General features: G+C 39.4%; 1 protein-coding gene across 9 annotated transcripts in view; it reads right to left on the bottom strand.

The window, feature by feature from the left end:
* CYFIP1 (cytoplasmic FMR1 interacting protein 1) overlaps window positions 1-23812 on the bottom strand; it is an 81186-nt gene that overhangs the window by 31728 nt on the left and 25646 nt on the right. For 5 of the 9 annotated variants that reach the window (XM_068923066.1, XM_068923071.1, XM_068923070.1 and 2 more), the window contains exons 8-22: window positions 23610-23738; window positions 22212-22316; window positions 21928-22019; window positions 20578-20695; window positions 19813-19935; window positions 17247-17372; window positions 16779-16945; window positions 15220-15367; window positions 13198-13351; window positions 11817-11973; window positions 11143-11239; window positions 10708-10784; window positions 10506-10614; window positions 9771-9890; window positions 6883-7082 (exon numbers count right to left, since the gene is read on the bottom strand). In XM_068923066.1, coding sequence (XP_068779167.1) covers window positions 6883-7082; window positions 9771-9890; window positions 10506-10614; window positions 10708-10784; window positions 11143-11239; window positions 11817-11973; window positions 13198-13351; window positions 15220-15367; window positions 16779-16945; window positions 17247-17372; window positions 19813-19935; window positions 20578-20695; window positions 21928-22019; window positions 22212-22316; window positions 23610-23738 — 1922 coding nt within the window. Of the gene's footprint in view, window positions 1-6882; window positions 7083-9770; window positions 9891-10505; window positions 10615-10707; window positions 10785-11142; window positions 11240-11816; window positions 11974-13197; window positions 13352-13651; window positions 13800-15219; window positions 15368-16778; window positions 16946-17246; window positions 17373-19812; window positions 19936-20577; window positions 20696-21927; window positions 22020-22211; window positions 22317-23609; window positions 23739-23812 lie in introns of all 9 variants that reach the window. The other 4 variants (XM_068923067.1, XM_068923077.1, XM_068923068.1 and 1 more) reach the window with 3 other exon arrangements.

The raw sequence follows: 23812 nt of genomic DNA, 5'->3' as shown, positions 1-23812 counted from the left end.
AAGAAGATTAAGCAGATGAAAAGCCTGCTGGCTTACCAAAGCTTTGCAATAGTGATTGCTAAAGCACAAAACTAGCCTCAAAATAAATATTTTGGGGATCAAATCAAATTATGTCAGTGTTTCTGCGATGCATGCCAGGAAGGAGTTCATAGTGAATCACAGAATGGTTGAGGTCGGCAGGGACCTCTGGAGATCATCTAGCCCAACCACCCTGCTCAAGCAGGGTCACCTAGGGCACGCTGCCCAGGACCCTGTCCAGACGGCTTTTGGATATCTTCTGCGAAGGAGACTCCACAAGCTCTCAGGGCAACCTGCTCCAGTGTGCTCAGTCACCCTCACAGTCCAGAAGTTTTTCCTCACGTTCAGGTGGAACTGCCTGTGTTTCAGTTGGTGCCCGCTGCCTCTCGTCCTATTGCTGGGCCCTACTGAGAAGAGTCTGGCCCTCTCTTCTTGACACCCTCCCTTCAGATACTTTTACACACATTGATGACATGCCCCCTCAGTCTTCTCTTCTCCAGGCTCCACAGGCCCAGCTCCCTCAGCCTTTCCTCACAGGAGAGATGCTCCAGTCCCCTCATCATCTTAGCAGCCCTCAGCTGGACTCACTCCAGGAACTCCATGTCTCTCTTGTACTGGGGAGCACAGAACTGGACACAGGATTCGGGTGAGGCCTCCCCAGGGCTGACTAGAGGGCAAGCATTATCTCCCTCGACCTGCTGGCAATGCACATCTCTACAGCGCTGCTTTCCAGCAGGTCAGCCCCCCAACTGCTATTGGCACATGCGGTTAATCCTCCCCAGGTGCAGGACCCTGAACTTGCCTTTGTGGAACTTCATGAGGTTCCTCTCCGCCCATTTCTCCAGGCTGTCGAGGTCCCTCTGAAGGGCAGCACAGCCCTCTGGTGCGTCAGCCACTCCTCCCAGGTTTGTATCTTCAGCAAACTTGCTGACAGCGCACTCTGTGCCTTCCTCCAGGTCATTGAGGAAGAAGTTAAAACAAGACTGGACCCAGTATTGACCCCGGGGCACACCGCTAGCTACAGGCCTCCAACTTGACTCTGCGCCATTCACCACAACCCTCTGAGCTCGGCCATCCAGACAGTTCTCAATCCTCCTTCACTGTCCACTCATCTAGCCCACACTTCCTGAGTCTACCTATGAAGATGTTACAGGAGACAGTGTCCAAAGGCTTGCTGAAGTCCAGGCAGACAACATCCACTGCTCCGCCCTCATCTACCCAGCCAGTCGTTCCATCATAGAAGGCTATCAGATTGGTCAAGCATGATTTCCCTTTGGTGAATCCGTGCTGACTACTCCTGATCACCTTCTTGTCCTCCACATGCTTAGAGAAGGCCTCCAGGAGGAGCTGCTCCATCATCTTTCCAGGGACCGAGCTGAGGCCAACTGACCTGCAGTTTCCTGCATCCTTCTTGCCCTTTTTGAAGACTGGGGTGACACTGGCTTTCTTCCAGGCCTCAGGAACCTCTCCTGTTCTCCAGGACCTTTCAAAGATGATGGAGAGCGGCCTAGCAATGATGTCTGCAAGCTCCTTCAGCACTCGTGGGTGTATCCCATCAGGGCCCTGTAGATGTCAAGTTTGCCTAAATGATCTCTAACTCAATCCTCCTCCACCAAGGAAAAGTCTTCCTTTCTCTAGACTTTCTCCCTTGTCTCCAGGGTCAGGGATTCCTGAGGGCCGGTCTTAGCAGTAAAGACTGAAGCAAAGAAGGCATTCAGTATCTCTGCCTTCTCTGCATCCTTCGTCACCAATCCCCTTGCCCCATTCAGCAGCGGGCCCGCATTCTCCTTAAGTCTTCCTTTTGCTATTGATGTATTTGAAGAAGCCCTTCTTGCTGTCCTTGACATCCCTAGCCGGACTAAACTTCAAAAGGGCTTTGGCCTTCCTAGTCCCATCCCTGCATTCTCGGATGACACTGCTATATTCCTCTCAAGTGGCCTGTCACTGCTTCCACCTTCTGTACACTCCCTTCTTCTGTTTGAGTTCTGCCAGGAGCAACTTGTGATAGTGAACACTTTACAAAACCATTACTATCATCTGCATAGGAACATAAGGGCAAATCTGCAAAGGATCATTTTGGTCAATGAGTCCACTTTCTTGCTACTGCAGCCACGAGGTCAGAGAATCTTATTCATAAACCTTCTGAGCTTCATCTCACAGTAGTAAGATATCATGATCCTCCCTCTCTACTCATACAGAAAGTGTCCTTCAGGAATTCCCTAACTGGTATGAATCTCCTTTTAACAAGCCTAATATTCATCCTTGTCCAGTTTATACACCTTTGCTCTTCTGCTAACTTGTTCTTTAAAGAAATTTCCTCCTTCATCCCTCTGGATGTGTGTATAGAAAGCACTCATACTCCCCACCTCAACTCACCTCGTCCAGCCCCCCAGATCAAAGGCTAGTCCCCACACCTCTTCTCTCAGTGAATGCTTGATGCAACTCACCCTTCTTGAATCTGAATGTCAGCAACACTGCCTGTACATTGAATGGCTCGCCATATTAGTAAAGCATTTGCAGGACAATGTTAGCAAAGTCTGAGCCCTTCTTAGAGCTGGTGAAAAAAATAAGCCTACCAGGAAAGCAGCCTGGACATGAAAAGATTGTTTTGGCTTGATCAAAGCTGCTGCCACAGCAGTGCAGCCCCACGGTTGAGAAAAGCTCGCATTTAGGCCAGGTTTTCTATGCGCTCTCAGCGTTCAGGACTACGTTGCATGTAACCACAACCACATATTCTAATTAATTTTGTTTTTCAATACTTTAGTCATTGCTGCAGTACAGAAATATGCTGCAGCGCACTCCTGTATGAAATGTCTAATATGATCCGAAAATAGATCTGGACCGATCGGGAATACAAAGGCTGCAGCAGTGCACAGAAAATTCCCAAGTCATCTACACCCTGTACTATTTTACAGCATAGTCTTTTACAACAGCCTTTCCAGCTGTTTAGAAAGAAGCCTGTTTAGAAAGGGGGGGAGATAAAGGAAGGTGAGAGAATGCACAGAGTTATCACAAGTCAACTCTTAAGAAAACAAGGCCTCTGACTTTGGGCAGGTACAAGATACTGTGTTTGAACTTTCTCAAACAGCAAATGCCAGAAGAACATTCACAAAGGAAACATCACCCTTATTACAACATCCAATATTCCTGGGTTTGCTGTGGTTTTTATAACAGTTGCACTTAGCCCATCCAGAAAAGATCTGAAAAACAATTTCCATTCTAAAATTGCGGAGGTTGATTGGGAGAGGGGAGGGAAGGGTTTCAAAAGAAACCTATCATATTGCATTTAGAAGAGCGCTATACACATCAATTTTCAGCAGACAACTCAGATTTGGATGATGTGTTGAGAGAAGATAAACCTATCAGACTGACTACTGTCTCATGAAGCTTGTACAATTTGTGTCAGGAAAGTACAGACAACCTCAATCCAAATAAACGTTTAGGTTGTCTCACACTTGCTCCTCTGTCAGCCCAGACATGCAAGGAAAAAAATCAACTCAGTGCTCAGAAGTAGTAAAGAAAGAAAATAAAGACAGGAAATGGAACATTACAAATTGCTGAAAAAGGAGCAGAGAACAAAAATCTGTTCTAGTGCCACTTGAATCTTGTGCACAGGTCTGCTCCTCCTAACTCCACAAGGAGGCAAGGGAATGAAAAAGATACAGACATAGGCACAAGTGTGGCAAAGATTCATGATGCGGAAAGACTATGTAGACTATAATCCTTTGGCGTGGAAAAATGTAACCTAGGAAGAACTTCAGAGAGGTATGTCAAAAAAAAAGAAAAAGAAGAAAGGGAAAACAAAAAAAATCCCACAAGCAGCATAGAAGAAAAGACAAAACAAATGGGAAATGACTGTTCTTACTTTCAGTATAAGAACTGGCAAGCAACGGCTTCAAGATAAACTAAGAAGCGATGCTTCTTCACGGAGTACACAGCTCTGCTGCAAACTCCTCACTAAGGGAGGTCGCAAATGCCAAAACTTTACATAGTTTTAAAAAAAGGACTGAATAAAGTAATGGAAAAAAAAATCCAAAAAAAGCCAAAAATACATTAAAATCCTACTTTTTTTTTTTTTTTTGGAAAGGATCTGATCATTGCTAGAGACTGACTGTCTCCTGGGAGAAATATCACCACAAACCTGCTTTGCTTTTTTACTTGGCATCTGTGGGGCTGGGGCTGCAAGTCAGGGTCAGGACGCTAGACTACAGAGGCCTTTGGCCCGACGCGCTACAGCAGTGCTTGCTCTCGTGACGTTATCCAGAAGTCTGTTCTCTTTCTTTCCTGGTCTACAATAGATACAATAAAAAAAAATCCTTGGATTTCACTGCTAACTCACATCTGACTAGGTCCTCCTGCTCATCTCCCAACTCCTTCTCCACAAACTGCCTCACCAGCAGCTCTGCCTGCGTTTGGACCCACCTGCGCAGTCAGCTACGGGTCATGAGATGAAAATTGAGAAAATGAGCAACTGCAGTTATGAAGTTGCTAAATCCACTTTTAATAGTGGCCACTGTCATTGTTTAATCTTGGTACATTATCAGATATGAAAAAAAAATTACTGAGTCCCAAATAATTAAAGACGCAGAAGGTTTCAGTATTTATGCATGAATGACCTCAGCCTCTCAACCAAACCTGAAGGCTTTGTAAATGCTTGAACTCTTTACAAATGCTTGAAATCATCAAGTTTAAGCATTTTTGGGAAAAGAGCTTCAAAAGTTACAGGTTACCAGTTAAGCTGACCAAAACATTAAAAGAATGATCATTACACACAGGCGCTAGTTAAATTAAAAATCAAAACAAAACAAAAACCCCCATACATACACACGTTTTCTGGGACCTCTCCCTTTCACCCCTCACCCTCACGCCATGTCTCTGCTTTCCATCTTCCTCATTTTTTTTTCCTGCCTTCCCTTTTGACTCTTCTCTTGCTTCCAGGTAGCCTTCACACAAGACATTACCTATCAAGAGTCAAGATGTAAACTGACAGCTCATACAGAGCTTGTCACTCAGTGCTCGTGTTATTTGTACACAATAACTTGTGAAGTTAAATACAGAGATAGGTTATGAATTTAAAGCTCAAACCTTGCACTTTAACAGCCATTACCTTTCTCAAGGCAGCAATCTATATAACGAACACGCTTAAGAACTGCATGCACACTATCTTCCTTCTTCCAGCAAAAATACCGATAGGCACCATATGGTGGGGGTAGAAACACACAATCTGCTCACCACACGTCAGGAACCTACTTTTGATTGAAACCACCATTCTGTGATGAAATACATCAGGCCGGACACGTGGTGCAGCTGTTGCCTAAGATCTGCCTCCCTTTATCACCTCTTAGATTAATTATCCTGAATTAATTATCCTACAGGCTTGAAGATCAGACTAACTGAAATTGAGCATACATTTTTTAAAGTAAACAAGCAGCAGTCCTACAGGATCCTGCTGGCGTCCGTCAGGGTGCTATAATCGCTTTCTAAGCGCTGCAGTGGGGCAGTCTGCAGTACTGCAGTCTTTGCGGACAGGAAGAACACGGACTAAACGGGTTTAGTACCTGTTGAACACCTTTCACTAAAGCTGCCAGGTGAAACATCCACATTTAATTGAGATTGTCTTTAAATACTATGCTTAGGCAATTCTTAATACATCACACTGAATATTCTAACATGCATCTCTACACACATTAACAACGCTCAACATGCACATTAGCTTCCTCGAAAACATATTTGTGTCCTGTGCAGACAGATTCACGTAACAAAAGCTTTTTAGCAAGAACTTTACTACAAAAAAGTCATGCTTTTTTGCAGACAGAATCTCAGCTCTAAAATATGAAAGCTGCCCAAGGAGGCAGTGAAAGATGAGAAACATGGTTCCTCCTCTTCCTACTGTCCAATATTCAATACCACTTCACTGTCACTTCACAGTGCTTTAACCAAAACCCAAGCAAAAGCCATATGCAACACAAACCCTCAAAACAGAACACAAAGCAGGATGCCCAAAAACACCAAGTCCCAAGCACTGTGCCTTCCACTGACTCACACTTTAGATTCTTCCTCTCTTCCCCCTATCTCCACGACTCTCCTCTTAAACGCTGCAACGGTAGGAATGAAAGACACCTGCAACAAAACTCCATGCTGCAGATATGCTATAGCTTTCTGCTAACATTAGCCAAATGAAACAAGCAAAAAAGCTTTAGATTGAAAAGACGAAAGTTTCAAACATAGCACTACCACCTGAGGAAAAAAAATGACATAAAATATAATTGATGGCTCCACTGAACGATCACTGCAGACCTACGACAAATCTCCTCTGGGCCAAAAAGGAGGGGACACACTTCAAAGTCACACTTACCCTTCCCTAGCTAATGAAGGCTCAGTAACACACAATTGCTAGGTGTGACAGAGCCAGAAGGTCTAGAGACACGGAAGACAGCAGCAGGGCAAATAAAAGCTTATTCAGCTCTTCCCTTATCCAGCAAGCCATCCTTTTTCTTCACATTAACACAGAACCAAGGCATGTAATTTTATTTCCATCATCTCACAGCTGAAGATCTCGTTTAATAATACGTATTTACTTCCTGATATGCACTTTGCAGTGTTTCTGGACACACTTTGTTTTTCAGGACATCATAGCTAAAACATTAAAATATCATAGCATTTTGATGAGCAGGTTACATTTGACTTCTACTGTAAGATAAATAATAGGCTTTCATACATGTGACAGTACTTAGTAAACTGATTCATTCTTCTTTGTTTCGAGTAATGCCTAAGAAGCTGAAAATACACTAAACGAACAGAGAATTGTCAGCATTTGCTAGGAAAGCCAGAGAACTGTTGCAAACAAAAGGCTGCCAGGCTAACCTGTTAGTGGATCCATTGTAGCAGTAGTTTGGAAGAAAATCATAATTGAGTTCCCAAAAGACGTGCAGGGTGATTCTTCCATAAGGAGCTGACACATTGTGATTAGCTTCTCTGAACATGGCATCAAAGCTGTCCAAGGTCATATATCTACTCAGAAGCTTGTGAGTCATTTTGTTTATCTCTATTAAACCATCTAGCTCCTACAAAAAAAAAAAAAAAATCACACACACAAGGGAAGGAAACCAAGAAGTGCCTGTAATACAGCAGAGAACGAAAACAATCAAAACAAAGTACATAAATAACCTTGACTGAATAGGAGACTAGAAAGAAGTCAAAATTAACATCTGAGTCTTCCTCTGTCTCTTACTTTAACGACACAGCTGTTCTTAGGACTGTTTTATATCTATCTGCCAGCGCAATCCTTTGAGACATTAGGAATATTCATTGGGATCCGTCTGCTCTGCAGATGGGTCTCTCCCAAAGACAGAGTTGGGCCTACTCTTCTTTCACAGAGCAAAAGTTAAAACTCCAACATTTAAATGGGCTCAGAAATAGGCTAAAAAACAGCTTCTGCACTTCCTGCTTTACAGGCTATCACAAAGTAATACCTGCTGGACAGGGCAACTGGTGATCTAACTTTTGTAGTAGCAGTAGTACTGGTAGGGACAAAATCAGATTTACCATAAGTCCTTCTCGTGGTTTCCTCTTTTAAGTCTTAAGAGTGCACTAAGATCCAACAGAAGACCAGATATTTACACATGTAATAAAGATCACGTTTAAACAGATAATATCATAAAATCACTAGTCACTAGCTACAGACTAGTGTATATATACGTATATATAAATATACGGGCACTGCTTATCACAACATTTCTCCTCTTCACAAGAAATCATCCAACCCTCCCGAACAAATTTTGCTATTAAGGATAATTGTGCAATGACATGATGGAGGAATGTCCAATGGAGATAGGTTTGTTTGTCTGTGCCTCGAACTATTGCACGTCTTTCCATACAGTGCTGTCAGATTTAATTGCTGCGTGTTACAAAGGATTTTCACGTTTGTGAGTGAAAATTACTTTAAGGAAAAAAAAAGAACCATTATGACTATTATTAAGGAACTGAGTTCCGTTTGAGGACAAAAATAGCTCATTTTTTTAACTATTTGCATTTAAATCATTTAATTTGAAAAGTAGAAGAAATTATCTATTAGCTAAGCTATTAGTATCGCTATCCCACTGAGGAAAACAAGCAGTTTTTAGCAGGAATGATTTTGCATAAAAGCAAAAACAAACAAACAAAAAAAGCAAAGGCAAAAAAAGTAAAGGAAAGAGGGGTGGGGTGGGGGAAAGAAAGGTGACGACAACTTAGCCTTGTCCACTTCTAACTCAAGAAAGAGTAAGAACCTATGACCTAAGAAACGCATTATCAATGATTTCTGTTCACTTAGCCACAGACTAAGAAAACCCTGCAGAGTACAAAGAAAAACTACATTTAAAAACTTCAAAGGCAAACATCAAGCACTGAAAAGTCATGAAGAGCCAGATTCCTGCCCAGCTCTGCAGGCCAGTTTTTGTTTTATATTCAGTAAAGAATGAAATTAATGTGGACACTTAAAGTAATTACTGCATTACAAAATCTCGCAGGTAAAAGGCCCAATTAGAGCAAGACCAATGGTAAACGTGCTTGCTCAACTTCCCCCTCCCCCCCACTCATGCTGAACTGAACGTAACTGATTTTTTTCCTTGTTGACTGCATAGACATTTGTCAAATAGATTCTGTCTGGAAATGAAATTCGTTTCTTAACATTTTAATTAGGAAATTAACTCAAAAAGACACCTTGGCATTGCACAGATGCTCTCCTTCCACAGGCATGAGTCAGGTCTCATTCCTATACAAAAAAACTATCAGTATTTTGTCAGTGCTAGAAAATCAAGCTGCCTGGTTAAATAAACTCATTTTGATTCTACCAGGCAGAGGGCTGCCTTGTTTTGGTCTGCAATTTATATATAAGCCCAGCTAGAAGCCGATATTTAAAAACATATAAATCACAAGAATACTCATTTTCTCTGTTTTCTCATATAGTTCCTAGTACAAGCCTTTTCTATGGCTGCTGTTTACACCTGAATACTCCCAAGGGCCTGGCCTGCAGCTCATTTGTTTTTTTTTCCCCCTAGGTGAGGTTAAAAAAAAAAAAAAAAAATCATCCTCAGTCTCAACAAGACCAGGATTTGCCCAGTTCCAGGTACTGGAGCATACTAGGAAGTAATGCATCAGGTCAGGTCAAAGTACTGTTTCAACAGAAACGCAGGTTAAGGTACGGGTGGAAAAAAAATCACAGCATCGCAGAATCAATAAAGCCCAGAAGATACTGCAAAGGCAAGAGAGGGTTTGCCAGCATCCTTTATGATGTAGCTGGAGCTGGTTAACTACTCTACCAAAGAACGCCTTTTGCCAGAATTAGCTGCTTCTCCGGTAAGGGGTTTTTTCAATCCACACTTACTGGACAAACTTCAACCATATTGCTTGATTTCACACTTAAGGAAAAGATTGCTCAAATTCTTTTCCATTTGTATATATTTAACTAAGCTTTGGGACAAAATGAGTTGGCAATTTTAGTCATTCAGCCTCTTTTCCCTTCAGAAGAAGAGGGGAGTGACTGTACAACTATTCACTAAGGGAATATCAAGAGGACTTCTAGTAAAACCTGATAAAACTTTTTTGCACCTATCATTAAAAAATGAACACAGCTTTATAATGCAAAAAAAAAGGATGTCAATCACTCTCAATGCAAACAAAATCTTGTAGTCAAATAAGAAAGAAAAGAACTAACACTATAGAGCCCCACCTTCACTGCTGGCGCTCTAGGAAACCTGCAACACAACACTCACCACAATGGAAGTCAAATCCTCGCTTTCAAAGCGACCAATTGCCAGTTCCATTGATCTATACATGGCTGCTGAAATTCGCTGAGTGATTAGTCGGTTCAGGTCTATTGACCTACCAAGAAGCTGAAGAAAAACATTTATGAAGTTTTGGACTGGATGTCAAATGATGAGACTAGCTGTACAAAGATTATGAGATTCCACAAACTGACAGACTCACACATGGTGAAACTGCATGCCAAGCACACAGAAACACAGCAGCTGGACGAAATTTCTAAACTCACAAAAAAATGAAGTACTACGTTTTATGTTCCAAATCCTTTCAAAAAGAAGTAAAACCACATGTTGCATTTACATCTAAGTATTTATATCAGCATTTTATGCTTCCCCAGCTTTGCGCTAACAAGTTTTTAAAACACCGGTTTAAAAAAAAAAACAAAAAACCAACCAACCAAACATTATTAGGTAGACAATACTACCACATATGACATTCCTATTCGGCTTGTGTTTGCCTAGCAACAAAAGATATTTGCATTAAAATGGGCTCTTTTCAGTTTATTGTTAATTTACTCCTTCATAACATAAAAAAGCCTATCCTAAACATCAGTTATGCTACTTAGATCAGTTACGCTACTTAGAGGACAGAACATAAAGAACACACTGTTTTGCATATTTACATAAATCAACACCATTGAAAAACTGCAAAGCAACTCAAATACAACAGAATATAAGTTTACTCACTTGGACGTGTCTTTGTTTCAGCAGTGTTTCGTAACGGTTGGACTGTAGTAACTGAATGGTTGCTCCCTGATTCTTGCATTCTGAACGCAACCGTTTATCCAGAAGCAGGCTGTTAAGAGAGGAAAAAAGTGCTTAAATTATATTAAACAGCAAACGGGAGAGGAAATGAACAAATAAAAGTTCTCACTACAGGAATAGCTACCTGCCAGCCATCGCCTTGTAGTATGCAAATATTTGGTCTGCCAGCTTGTAGACAAATTGATCAAAACACAGGTTTACCTGGGCGGGGCGGGGAGGAGGGAAAAAAAGTGTGTTTATAACTACTTAACATTAAAAGAGAGGAGCTTATTTAAGACTTTCCATTGCTTAGCAAAAAAAATTAAGAAAGTTAACACCTACAAATTTTCTAACCCCTCATAAGGGATGATGACATTCAGTCTCCAGCATTAATGCAAGGTGTTTTGCACAGATCTACCCATTTCCTCACAACATATCACCCAGCTAGCCGTCTTCTGTCTGTCTTCTCGGTTTTTTTGTTATCACCATCTGCTCTGAACCTCTCATAAGAGATCTCTGACTTTAGCATAGTTTTCACCTTCAAGTACAGACTCTTTTCCCATAGGTAAGGTTATTTTACCTCTGCCTCAATCTCATCATAGAGGAACTGCTTCTTAAACTTAGTAAGAGCATAATGAGCACTGTCATTATAAAGGTCCAAAGAATACAGAACATACCTGTATGAAAAAGAATAAAAGAAGAGTTACAGATCCACAGAAATCTTCCAGATGCTGCAGCCAACATATTGTGAGCTTATCAATACTGTGAGCTACGCGTGTTTCATGGAAAAGGATCATTTTTCGGTTTGGGTTTAAAAAAAAGAATCGCTCTTGCTCCTTTAAGAAAGACTTTTGTTAATTCCAGAATCTGTGTAGATAGCTTACAATCCGAAACTTGTTTTACAGATGTAGTTTTCCATCAAAATGAAACTATGCCCTCAATACTGTGGATTATACTTGACAACTTTGAGTTAGTAAGGAGATGGACTGAAAAATAAGCCTAGAACTCAGGCAAGGAACAACATATGTGGCTGGTGCAACAACACTTATACGAAAGGTTTACTATTCCAATCATCTATTTAAAAAAATAAAAGGTTGAGAATTATGGGAATTAGCAAACGGAAGCAAAAATTGAATGAAGGTTTAGAATACTTTATCTGGTTTCAACAAGCAGCCACTCAGAAAGTAGTAACATAACACGGGGTGGCCATCATTCAGAATAATCACTCAATGGAAGAGCATAAGCAGGTCTTACTCCATCATTGATGCCTCTTTGGTCTCCAAAATATGGTCTGTCAGAATCCAAGGCATGGACATCTCAATGGGAAATTGGATTCTTCTGCCCATGGTCAGTTCTAAGAAGAATTCTCTGAACCACAACTGGGACAGATCACAGCACTGTTGCAAGGTTTCTTTCAGAAAAAAAATGCAGAATCACACTTCTTGTAGAAGTACATTAAGAACAATACAATTGCGATTTTGATGATGCAATGTGAAACAAAAAAAAGCAGGCGTGAATCACTAGAGCTATACATAGGCCAAATATGTAAATCAAATTCAAAATGTAAAGCCCATGAGATTTTCAGCTAATCCTGAACTCCATGTTGGCCTTCAAAGTGGTGCCTTTTTACAGAAAATACTACGTAAGTGGGCAAAACCACCAGTTATACGTAAACATTGCATACACCATCACAGGGAGATTTCTAGCTTAACTTCTCAGTTGCAGGCTGTGAAAGCTGAACATTGAGCTTGTGAGGTTGCAAGCCAAGGAGATAAAATTTACTGGAAACAGCAAGTACTACCTATCCTTCAGGAGGACTGAATCACTCCATACATTCCTGTCACCTAGATGGGCAGGAAATGAGATGCATGAAGAAGGGATTAGAACAAGACGTTTCTACGGCCACTGTCAAGCACGCAGAAACGTTCTTCCCATCTCTCTAGTAAACATTCAGCACAAGCCTTCTTTTGCAGAACGCTTGAGAATCAAAACAGGAATGAACTTTTTGCATTAAATCTTCTGAAGATCAAAGTGCTGTTCACAAGCAGCATTATAACTGAAACTAAAAGGCTCCCCCCCTTCTTTGAGGGTAAAAGAGTCCAGTAACGAAACAAAAATGAAAGACAACACAGCATGGTGATGATAAAGACTAGATACATTCAATGTCAGTAGGTGAATTCTTTAGGACAGCATGTTTCCGATTACAATTAACTGAATAGTAAGAGTGGTGAGATGACATCAAATTTATCACAACAGAGAATTTGTTTCCTCTGTACTTAAAACAAAAAACAAAAACAATAAAACCCAAAAAACAAAACACAGACTATTTCCTTTTTAAAATTTCAGTGTTTATGAGCTTATCTGTCCCCTTATTTATATAAATACACACATTAAAATATACCAAAAAGGAGGTAACACTATAAAATTCGACCCATTATAAACAAACATATAAAAAGTCAAAATAAAATTCCCATCACAATATTGAATATCATGTCTCAGAAAAAGTTTGGACAGACCAAGATTTTTGGTAAGTAAACAAAAGGTAAGTTGACATAGGCAATCGGAAACATTTTCCAGGTCGTGTTAGAGGTGTTAGGACATGCTAAGCTGGACACTGATCATCTACATATCTTACCACTGAAATTTATCAAATGAGTGTAGAAGAAAGACTCGCGATGGAATTTTTCTATGTCCAATATGGTGGGCCCCTCAAGGCTACTTCTCAAGGTTTTCTTGGAACCACTTTTGTCAGCAATGAGGGACTCTAACATAGTTCTCACCATGTAAAGCTGTATCATTAAAGGAAACAATCGTGGTGGAAAGGGGGGAAAAAGGAAAATACACATGGTACATTAGTTGAGCAACACCGAGAATTACTATTAGCAAGCGACTGCTCCACTTCAAATTGAAAACTGGCACCGTGTGGGGAAGAGCCTTTGAGGCGAAAGGAACAGATGCAGCACTAGCCTACACACCAGCACAAATGCCTACCCATGCCAAGGGGATCTCCACCGGTATTTGGAAGCAAACCATTTGCAGTGGAACAGTTCACATCACCACAAAAGTAAAAGTAATAAGTAATGTCTTACCACCAAAGTTTAAAAGAGGTGGATAGATGTAGGACTGCCTCAGAAACTTGTGTGTCACATGCAATAGCTTTTCCATTCCCAGAGACTTGAGCTGCTTCAACAGCTCGGCAGAGTTTAAGGACTCTGTCATAGTGCGAACCATGTAGAGCTAAAAACCAACAGACAGGGGCAGGCAGGGGAGAGAGAATCCGTTAATAATAACACATGGGTAAATAAGGAACGGGAAACAGAAGCAGAGAAAATGTGTTAGTTTTGTTAAAAATGAAAAGCAGTACAGTAGGCGTGCAGAGGAAGATACACACTTCTAAAATAGAAAGGTTTCTTCACTTGGAATAATTATTCCAACCTCGTGCTCTTTCAAGTGAATGGAAAAGTTCCCATTGATTTCACAAGACACTGAACCAGGCTCTCAGCCATTAGCTTCTCAAACTATTTCAAGAAGAATTCCAAGTATGACCAATTCATAAATACCATTTTAGAACCGCACGAAACTGAGAAAAACGTATCTAACGTGGATATATTTGACCTCCCTTCCTCCTCTCAGCCAAGACAGACAAGTGTGCCAGCCCAAGAGCAGAAAAAGACGACAGAACTGTGCATTCCAGATAGCTTGTTGCAGTCAGTGAAACACAGCCCTTAAACATCCCAAGGACAGGAGAAACACATTGGTGGCGATATTTACCAAAAAAAAAAAAAAAAAAAAGCTTTTTACCCATTAGAATCTCTTTTTTTCCAATTCCCAAAACAGTATCTTCATTAAACACATCTTAGCACAAGTCAAGCCACGTTATTACTCAAGATTATGTCCTCTCCCCCACATATTTTAAGTATTCCAACACTCTATTTACAAACAACAGTCGCCTTCAATTTTTTCACTCAACATGCTCAGTATCTTATTTTCCCAGTCCTACAAATACAGGACCACACACTCTCCAAACAAATATACAAAGAAAATAAAAAAGGGAATTATATAGAGAGAACAAGAATGAACATCTAGGTACAGGATTTCAATGACTATTTCAGAAAACATACTTGAAATATCTGTTTTTTTAGCAGAAGAAAATTAGACAGATTTTAAGAAGCAGTTTCATCATTCAGTATTGAACAATAAGGAGGATGATGTCAGAACTCAAATATGCTCCCGTATTTTATAGGTAAGAATTTAAAATTTAAATCTAATTTAGAATTAAGTAGACATCTATTGATTTATAGGATTTAACCAAAAACAATCCACACCAGAGAGAGTCTAGAAGGGAATCAGCTTAGAAATAGTTCAAATAGTTCGAAAACTTACTTTAAAAAAATATTAGTAGCTCAACAAGAAAATATTTCTTCTGAGTGAGACAAATTAAAGAGATTAAACACTTGGAAAAATTATGCATTGGAGTAGAAAGCGACAGCAACCCAGAAAGAGGATTTTAGTTAAGTATATATAATTTCGTAAATATAAATCTAATCAAAGTAGATTTTGAACATTCCCCCTAAAAAATGCAACTTTTAAACCGTTCAGGTCACAAAGAAATGCAATAATCATTGACAGGTATCACTACCACCAGAGAGGAAAATACCTGAGTACTGGAGGGTCCCACTGCACGTCTTGGAACTTTGATGTCAAAACCACTTTTGGGGTCTTTTTCTCCCCTTAGAGCTGGGTCATTGAATGGTTCATGACCTGCCTCCCAGTCACAGACAGTCTTTCTGATGGCCTGCAAAACACTGAACACAATCCACACTACTTAGCGCTCAAAATCATCCAAGCGTTTTGGCGAGAGTATTCTATTTTAAGCATTCTTCCACAAGAGCAGAAACTTTGCATCAGCATGCTGGAGCTCAGGGTAACTCAGAGAAGCCGCAAACTTGTTCACCGACAGCTTCAAAAACGGTACATCCATGTAACGACAACAATCGCTCTACGCTATTTCAGCTAAAGGACAGTCCAGAGTCGTCGTCCTCCATCAACAGGAAGCTGACCTCTGGGACTGGTTCATCAAAGTCAAAATTTACTTGTCAAGAATTCACCCTCCGGGATCTTTAGCAAGTGCATCAGGTCATTTGTACTCCTACACCACAAAAAGGAGACTATTTAATCAGACTAGAAACAGATTATTCAGGACTGAAATGAAAAATAACAGCAGAATTCCTTAACAGCTGGAATTTATAAAACCATCATCATACTTCTAACTCCAAGTACTGAACTGGACTTCAGGTATGCATCAAAAACACAGCCAGTCACATCCTGTGGTGGGTTGAACGATCAAGCAATGTCTCCTACCAAATTCAAACAGATATGAAAGCAACATTTCCCTATTTCATGAAACTCCTTCCATACCCACAAGACTCCAGACTTCAACAGATTTGCATAAAAAAATACAACTGGGACAACTGAGAGTAAAAAGACTCTCCTTGCAAACTTAATAGCTTAGAATAATTTGTTTAGTTTACAATGGCATTTTTGTGTCAGTCAAAGAATTTAGCAATAGCCTAACTAGCCAAAGACCTTTAAGAGTCTTGCAATGAAAACCGGATAAAACTAATGCTAAGCGTGTCAAGATTAAAAGCAAACGGCTGGAAACACAAAAATACGGTCAGGAACGACACCAAACAGGGTGAGTAGGCTGAGCACTTGGAAGAGAAGCAGTAAGGCCAATAAGCCTTAAGCAGCAGAAGTAGAGAAACAAGGCAGGATGCCCAGAGGACAGAGGTAAGATTATGGAATGGAACGTAAACATGCAACGCAAGGAGAGGAAACGCTCGAATCGTAAGAGAGGGACGATACCACCTTTCTTTAAAATAAAAATACTACTCTTTCTTTTAAATATTACAGAACTTTTCTTAAAATAAAAATAAGTAACAGGCAGTACAAAAGTTCCTGGGGGATATGCTATAATGCTCAAGACTACCCAGATTCTCTTACAGTAACCATCCTGGCAGTCATTCATTTTTGACTCCAGCCTTTAGACTTTTCAGATTTCCAATACGTATTCAAGAAAGATAACTCCAAGTACCAGACAGAGTAGTGATGGAGGATGGACTCAGGAGGCAAAATTTAACAACTGTGCAATACTGCACCAAGCTTCATAAGATTTGGGGCACAGAATGTAGGAGAAGATGAGAACAAAAATATTACCTCTGAATGACATTTTTCTTCTTTTTAATAGCCTGTCTTAACGGCTCTCTAAGTGTGACTTGGGCAAAGTCCTGAAGAGCTGCATAAATGGTATGACGAATGGCATGGTTGAAGACACTTTCCATCCTTCCCATCAGCACCTGAAGACCTTTGATCATGGCAATCACCTGGAAAACACGCGTGTGTTTGGATATTTGTTCAAAAAGCCTCTTAAATACAGAACACCTAAATACAGAAAATGAGAAAAAGGGAATTTAACAAGTTCAAAAAGATAAAGGATAAAGTCAGTCTAAGGAGACTAGTTTTCTTGTGCCCCTTCTATATTGAATGGGGGGAAACATGCTCTTTCAAAGCTAATACAGCCCATGCTACCTTTTCCCACCGGGTACAGAAAACGATTACAGAGAAAGTTCTCTTTTACACAGAATTAGCCTTTGAAAAATCCCTGTAGGAAAAGACTTATCTCACCTCAACCAACGCAAATTTCTCCTCACTGGTATAATTGTATCTTGTTGCTCTTTCATACTCTTCTGCATTGTCAGGACAATCTTTATTAGAGTATTTGTCAGTTGGGTGTACCAACTTCCATGAATACTGCAGTTCATACAGCAAAATGGGAAAAAAGAAGAAAAAAGACTGAGAAACACAAAAACATATACCTTTTGAACACAAATAAGTTCTTATAAAATATTCCAACACTGTCAAGAACATCTTAAAAATAAGATCCAATTGTATTCTCCAAAAATTATGAAACTACTGTCTAACATAAATGCCAGACTCCATAATTTGCCTAACAAATCTTCTTGAAAGATAGATATCCTATATTAGCTCAAAAATTAAAATTCACACTAAGTAATGCACTTCATATCTTCTACTGAACAAGGGCTGATGTGGGCAAAAGTCTCTTTCTCCACTTCAGCCACCAGGAAACAGAGAGAAACCTCAGAGCACAACAAAAACAAGCTATCTACACCCACACACAAAAAAAGGACCTTGCAAGTTCTCCAAATGTGTTCTATTCACATTCAGAATTCAAAAGAGAATTGGAAAACTACAAAGGTTTTTTAATGTTTACTAGGCTTAAAAGAAGTGGAAACGAGCTGTATTATCTGTGACAACAGCTGCACAGCACACGTTTCTCTTTTAAATACTGCATTTTCAGTTACTGCAAACACAGCTCAAGATGTTCCTTAAGTAGCGTCGGGTTGATCTAAAATCCACTGAAGTAAATCTAGTGAAAAATCCCAGTCACATTCAAAAGCAATGTTCTCAGAATCTTAGTTCAACAAATATTACATTCTGGTTGATATCTTTGTGTATGCGCTAGATTACACAGCAATATAAATTTGCCTATTTTAATAGATTAATATGGTATAAATTTACCTTAAACTATACATGGCAAGGAACATCACACCTTGCAATCTAAGTGCTACGTAGAGGACACTGGCAAAATTATTAAACAAAGACGCAGTATTTGGGGGGAGATTAAGTTCACAGGGTTAAGCTGGACAAAAAATATATGACAAACTTTTTATCTGCACATCATGCATATGTAATAAGGCTCATGGATACTGAGTGAATAGAGAAGAACAGCAAAGAAGCAGGATAATCCAGGTCAGAAAAAATTCTCAGTGGAAGGGCAGGGAAAAGTACTTGAGAAGTATTTAAGGGAATTTAAACAAATCAGAGAGAGATGAAGAAGAGCACAGGTATAAAATGAGTATACATAACGGGTTCTAGCAAAAAAAAAAAAAAAAAAAAAGCAGTGGTCCTCAAAGAAAGTCTGTTCTGGAACTGAGAGGAAAAAAGCAGAACCAAGAACTGTATCTTGCTATAGAGATATACTAAACTAGAATTTTATCACTGATGAGAGTCTGAATACAGTAATTTGTAGAGAGAGAAATAAGAGCAGTGAGATCAGGACTGCAGAGGCCAGAAACAGATGGCAGCAACCTCTCTTAAGAAGCAGAAAAAGACAGCAAGATTTTCACCACAAAATATACTGTTGACCTAATCAGGAAAAACTATGACTCACCTGCTAGCTCTTAAGCGAGGCTGTTAAAAACACAGAACAGAAGGAAAATTGGGTCTCTATCTAGCCATGCCCTCTGCGACCACAGGGATTCACGCAGTGCAAAGGGCTTGGGGCTCCCTCAGATGCCAGAGGCGGAGGAGGAGCAAGTCTGGCTTCTTCACTCACGCGACACATGATCCGTCTCGACCCTTTCTAGATCATATTTTGGTGCAGGTATGAAATGCTGCGTTTATCTAACTGTCTGCAACATGAAAAGGACCCCTGCATCCTCTTTTTCAGTTTCTGCCTTAAACAGTTTCATATTGAAAAAAAATTAGCCATTTTCCTAACTGGCTCCCGTTTTTAAAATAGACTATTAAGATTTAAATATACAGAAATGACTCTGAAGACTCTTTATTTCCTCTCCCCCATCTCCTCTCTGTTTCCATCTTCCCATAATTAATTTCTTTACCACTAGTCTAATCTCAAGACAACGGGAGACTTTCCATGCATTTTGGAGGGCTTTGGTTAATGCCTTATGCGCTTCAACTTACCAAGCAAAGATGTCTAAACATCGCCATTTGCTCGTTATTATATTATCTCCTGTCTGACTGCGTGTTTTTATGTGTATTTCTAACAAAATATAATTTCAAACAACCTTTTAGGGGGAAATAAATTAAGTCCTATGTCTACAAAATGAATGGTTCAAGGCCTCAAGAGCAGAACAAAAATATCTGGTCAAGGTTCACAGAAAGATCATCTATTCATTAAATATAACAGGTTGAATGTATGGCACGAGGTCGTGCATGCTACAGTGTCTTCAAAATAGCGATGCTATTCCTAGCACTTCAGAATTTATTCAGTCTTTCTCTGAGAATATGGGTTGGAGCAGTGAGAGGAGTGAAGGAAGAGGGAAATTAAGTGAACAAAATACTTTTTTTTTCCTCCTTTAAAGCAAAGGCTGTCCAACCTCATCAGCCAGTTTCTTTTTCATTTGGTTTTATTCCCCAGAAAACATACCACTTCCATGACATGAGCACTCCACTGAGAGAGAAGCTGCAGGCCTTGAAGGGAGAGATCAAAGAGCTTCCGATACTCTGCATCTGTTTTCTGAGCTTCCTGACGACCAGACCCAGTCACCACCTAGGATGTTATCAAACAAACAAAAACATCAGACCACGCTGTGTCCTGCATCTATAGCCAAATTTCTACATAGATTTCTTGCAAGCATTGAAACAGCATCATGTACCAATAATCACCTACAACACATTAGTATCAGCTTTTTCTTCTAGAAATTCATATAGTTAATATTTCACAGATTTTTGTCAAGAGATCAAACACGCCAGCATCCCTGATCAACAAAATATTACTGCAGTCGAAATCAACACCATTTATATACTATATGTATTACTTGCATAAAGGTGTGGGGGGGTATGCATATACATACATTTTAATTTTCTTAAGTGATCTCTTAACGCTTAGTTTCATTTAAACTGTTACGAGCACACATTTGGACTAAGGGCTAGACAGCTGGTTACAAAAGAGTCATGCCAGAAGCTCTGGGATATACAAGTAGAGGAATATTGCAATTTGTATGATGTACTAAAGATTAATACTTTAAACTGAAATAGCACAAAAATCATGCAGAGACTGGGTGCCAATTTTGGAGTCAGCTCTTCTTGATTCAGGTGATCAAGCTTTGTTGTTTGCCTGCTCTTCAGATATGTAACAACAGCTGCTTATCAGTCAAGCACAATATGCCCAAATAGCTCTAAGCCCACACACCTCACTGTTGCTGTAACGAGCCAGTTCTGAAATGAAACGCATATGGTCCTCTCTGATTTGGATCATCTGCTCACATATATTATATTGGGGACTGCTGCTGGAAGATGTGCATGTCCATCTGTTTCAGAAGATGAAAAAAAACCACCTAAATGAGTTTAAGCAACAAGCAGTACAACTGATAATGCAAAATAAGAACCACAATGCATTTTTTTTTTTAATCTTCCTTCTCCTCCATTTGAGGCCTTTCCTCTCCCCAAACCTCTGCCTCTGCACCTGGCACAAGGAAAACTAGTGATGCATTGCCTTCCTGAGTCCAAACAGTACTTCTTTCAAGTCAGAAAAGGTCTTTTTATTTTTTTTAAAAAGACTGCCGCTATTCAATATAAATCACCATCTCTCTTCAGGAGCATATAGGCAGGGACAGAACTGAGAAGGACTGAAAGGCAGGGCAGCAGGACAGATATAGGCCATGAGATACATTTAACTTCAATTTTTTTTTTTAATTCATGTTTAACTACGAATAACCTATAGTATACTCCCAACTATAAAAAGATTTTATTAAATACTCTTTACACGTTGTCAAGAGGGACACAAAAGACATGCTACCAAGAGTGTCACGTTAAATAGCCTTATGCTTTTAGTAGCTCAGTAGGCCCACTGTTGCCGATTTTCTCTTAGCAATTACATGCAGGTTATATATTTTTTCTGCAGGAATTAAAACGCAAAGCACTACATTCTAAATTCAGGTAACTGCATGGAGCGAAGGTCTCAGAGCACAGAAATGTTCACTAACACAAAGCAATAACCAGAAAACATGGAACTATTTATGGAAAGACTGACTGCATTTTCTGGCCATTTTGTTGGGTTGCACACCTATCAGAATTTAAAAAAAAAAAAAAGGAGGAGGAGGGAGACAAGCTAATTTGCTGCTCCATAATACAATATACACATGCCTATTTTCCCATGCACTACTGCTCACCTTGCTTAGTATAATCCTTCATTTCTTTTAAAGAAAGTTTCATATTTAAAGGAAAAAATAAAAATTAAATTAGTGTAAGATAAAATTAATTTCCTCCAACATAGGCGATAAAAAATGCCACAGATGCAAGAATAAGCCCGGTAGCATAGAAAGATCTTTTAATAAGCTGTCCTTCCAGTTGTATCTATTGTGTGAAGTTTATTAACAGTGAAACGTACTTAAATATCTGCACCAGTAACTACACTAGTGTGATAATCCTGTTAGGAGCAAGCCCACAGACTACAGGCAGTTTATGAAAATACATCCCAAAGGTCTGACTTCCCCCCACCAGACCCTCACAGCATCTCTTTGTTTTCTTCCCTCCTCCTTACCTGGATTTATTTTCCTCATAATGGGCACTGGTCTTAATGTATCTCGCAAGTTCAATCTGCATGTCACCAAACAGTGGTACGACCTGCAGCTGCTGTTCATGAGGAATAAAGCAGATTAGATGTGTTATTAATTACAAATCTTTGTGAAAGGAAACCCTTAATTTACTCTCATGAAAGTTCAATGATTTGCATTTTATTTAATAACATAAAACCACTTGAATATTTAAAACGTGAGGGGAATTACCTTTAAAATTACGTATTAAAAAATTCCTCTCTCCACCAACCTTAAAGAACTTGTCTATCTTGGCTAAATTTATCCTCTTCTTTGCATCCAGCTTATATATGTTACTGACACTTCCATCCATCAGGTACAATCCAAAGCCCATAACCTGGAGAAGAAGGAAAACAAATCTCTGCAAAACAAACTCAGAGGTAAAAAATTGCTGCAATAAGACTGTTCTTTGTGTCATTGAAAAAAAATAATAGTTTCAAAACAATCCTGAAACACCTACTCCCCTTCAAACAGAAAGTAATTCAAACTTCCTTCTCAGGAAAAACATAAGCTTCATTCAAATATATGTATTTCTGTAGCACTGTTCATTTTAAGTACATTAATAGCACAAACACATCAGTAAGTAACAATAGTCTAAACAGCTACCCTTAAAACGCTACTTATTTGTATAAAAGTCTACTTTACAAAAAAATTCCACTGAAACTAGGGTCTAACTATTTTAGACAGTTCTTTCAACTTCCATTTTAATAAAATACTGTATGTACAAACTGATCTCTAATAGCAGTTTAACATCTCTGAACTATTATTTTTTCTGGCCCTCAGCATATCTCTAAATTATACACACAAAAACTCAGACGCATTCAAAAAAAATCTCATTACATTTTTTTCAAGCTGTAATTCAGTATTCATAATAGCAAGAGCTGAGCATTAGCAACTTAGGCACACATTTGCTGAACAAAAGGCGTAAATATGAAAGATGCTGGACACTCCGACAGGTAGGATGCTAACGCTCTAACGTTCAAGTATTGTTTCCATATGCTTCAGTTTGATCATCGTAAGCATAGTTCTTTAGAAGTTAAATACTGAAGTGCCTCAAAACGTTTGCCATAAAATAAAATTTCCATTTAATCTATGCCATTACAAGACATACAGTTGATAACATCAACCACACTTCATGTTCCCCAGTACCCTCTTTTTAAATGCACTTATGCCAGCGAAATTTATCCACTTATTAACCACCATCTTAAGCTATTTGGTCCCTGAAAGCTTTGACACACAGCCCTTCCTCCAAAAGCCTTTTATATAAACTTGCCACATATCTAAAATAAAACACAGTAGTTCCTCTTTGTTGCTACTTCATAGAAACACAATTCCGTAGAAGTAGTTTCCTAACAAGGCTGCAGTCCAATTGGGTCAACTTCAATTTATGAAAAACAAAAACGGATTAGAAACTTACTGAAAAGATGTAACATGTAATATAAGGAAAGAAAAGACGACAATTGAGAGAAAAAAAAATCATAAAATCCAGTACGAGAATAGCCATCATTTGAGTTATCTGGTAATTGGGTTCTGGGAAAGAAAAAAAAAAAAAAAAACCACAAAGGGAATTCAAATCTCTGTGTCCTGCCTCAGTCATTCCTTTTTAATTTTGTAATAAAAAGCAACGTACTTTTAAAAGCATGTGTTTCTCACTGGGCGTGAGATACATTTTGTTCTCATAGTAGTCCACGCACAAATTGACAATATCTGCAAGCAGCTCCTCATAGCCAACAATCACTTCCAACTGCTGCTGTAAAGACTGAAAAAAAAGGGGGGGGACGTTAGTCAATGAGTTATACCTGAAGGGGGAGGGGGCAACATTTACTACGGAAC

Source organism: Struthio camelus, chromosome 1, assembly GCF_040807025.1.
Source record: "Struthio camelus isolate bStrCam1 chromosome 1, bStrCam1.hap1, whole genome shotgun sequence".
NCBI lineage: Eukaryota > Metazoa > Chordata > Aves > Struthioniformes > Struthionidae > Struthio > Struthio camelus.
This window is presented reverse-complemented; position numbering and strand designations above follow the sequence as displayed.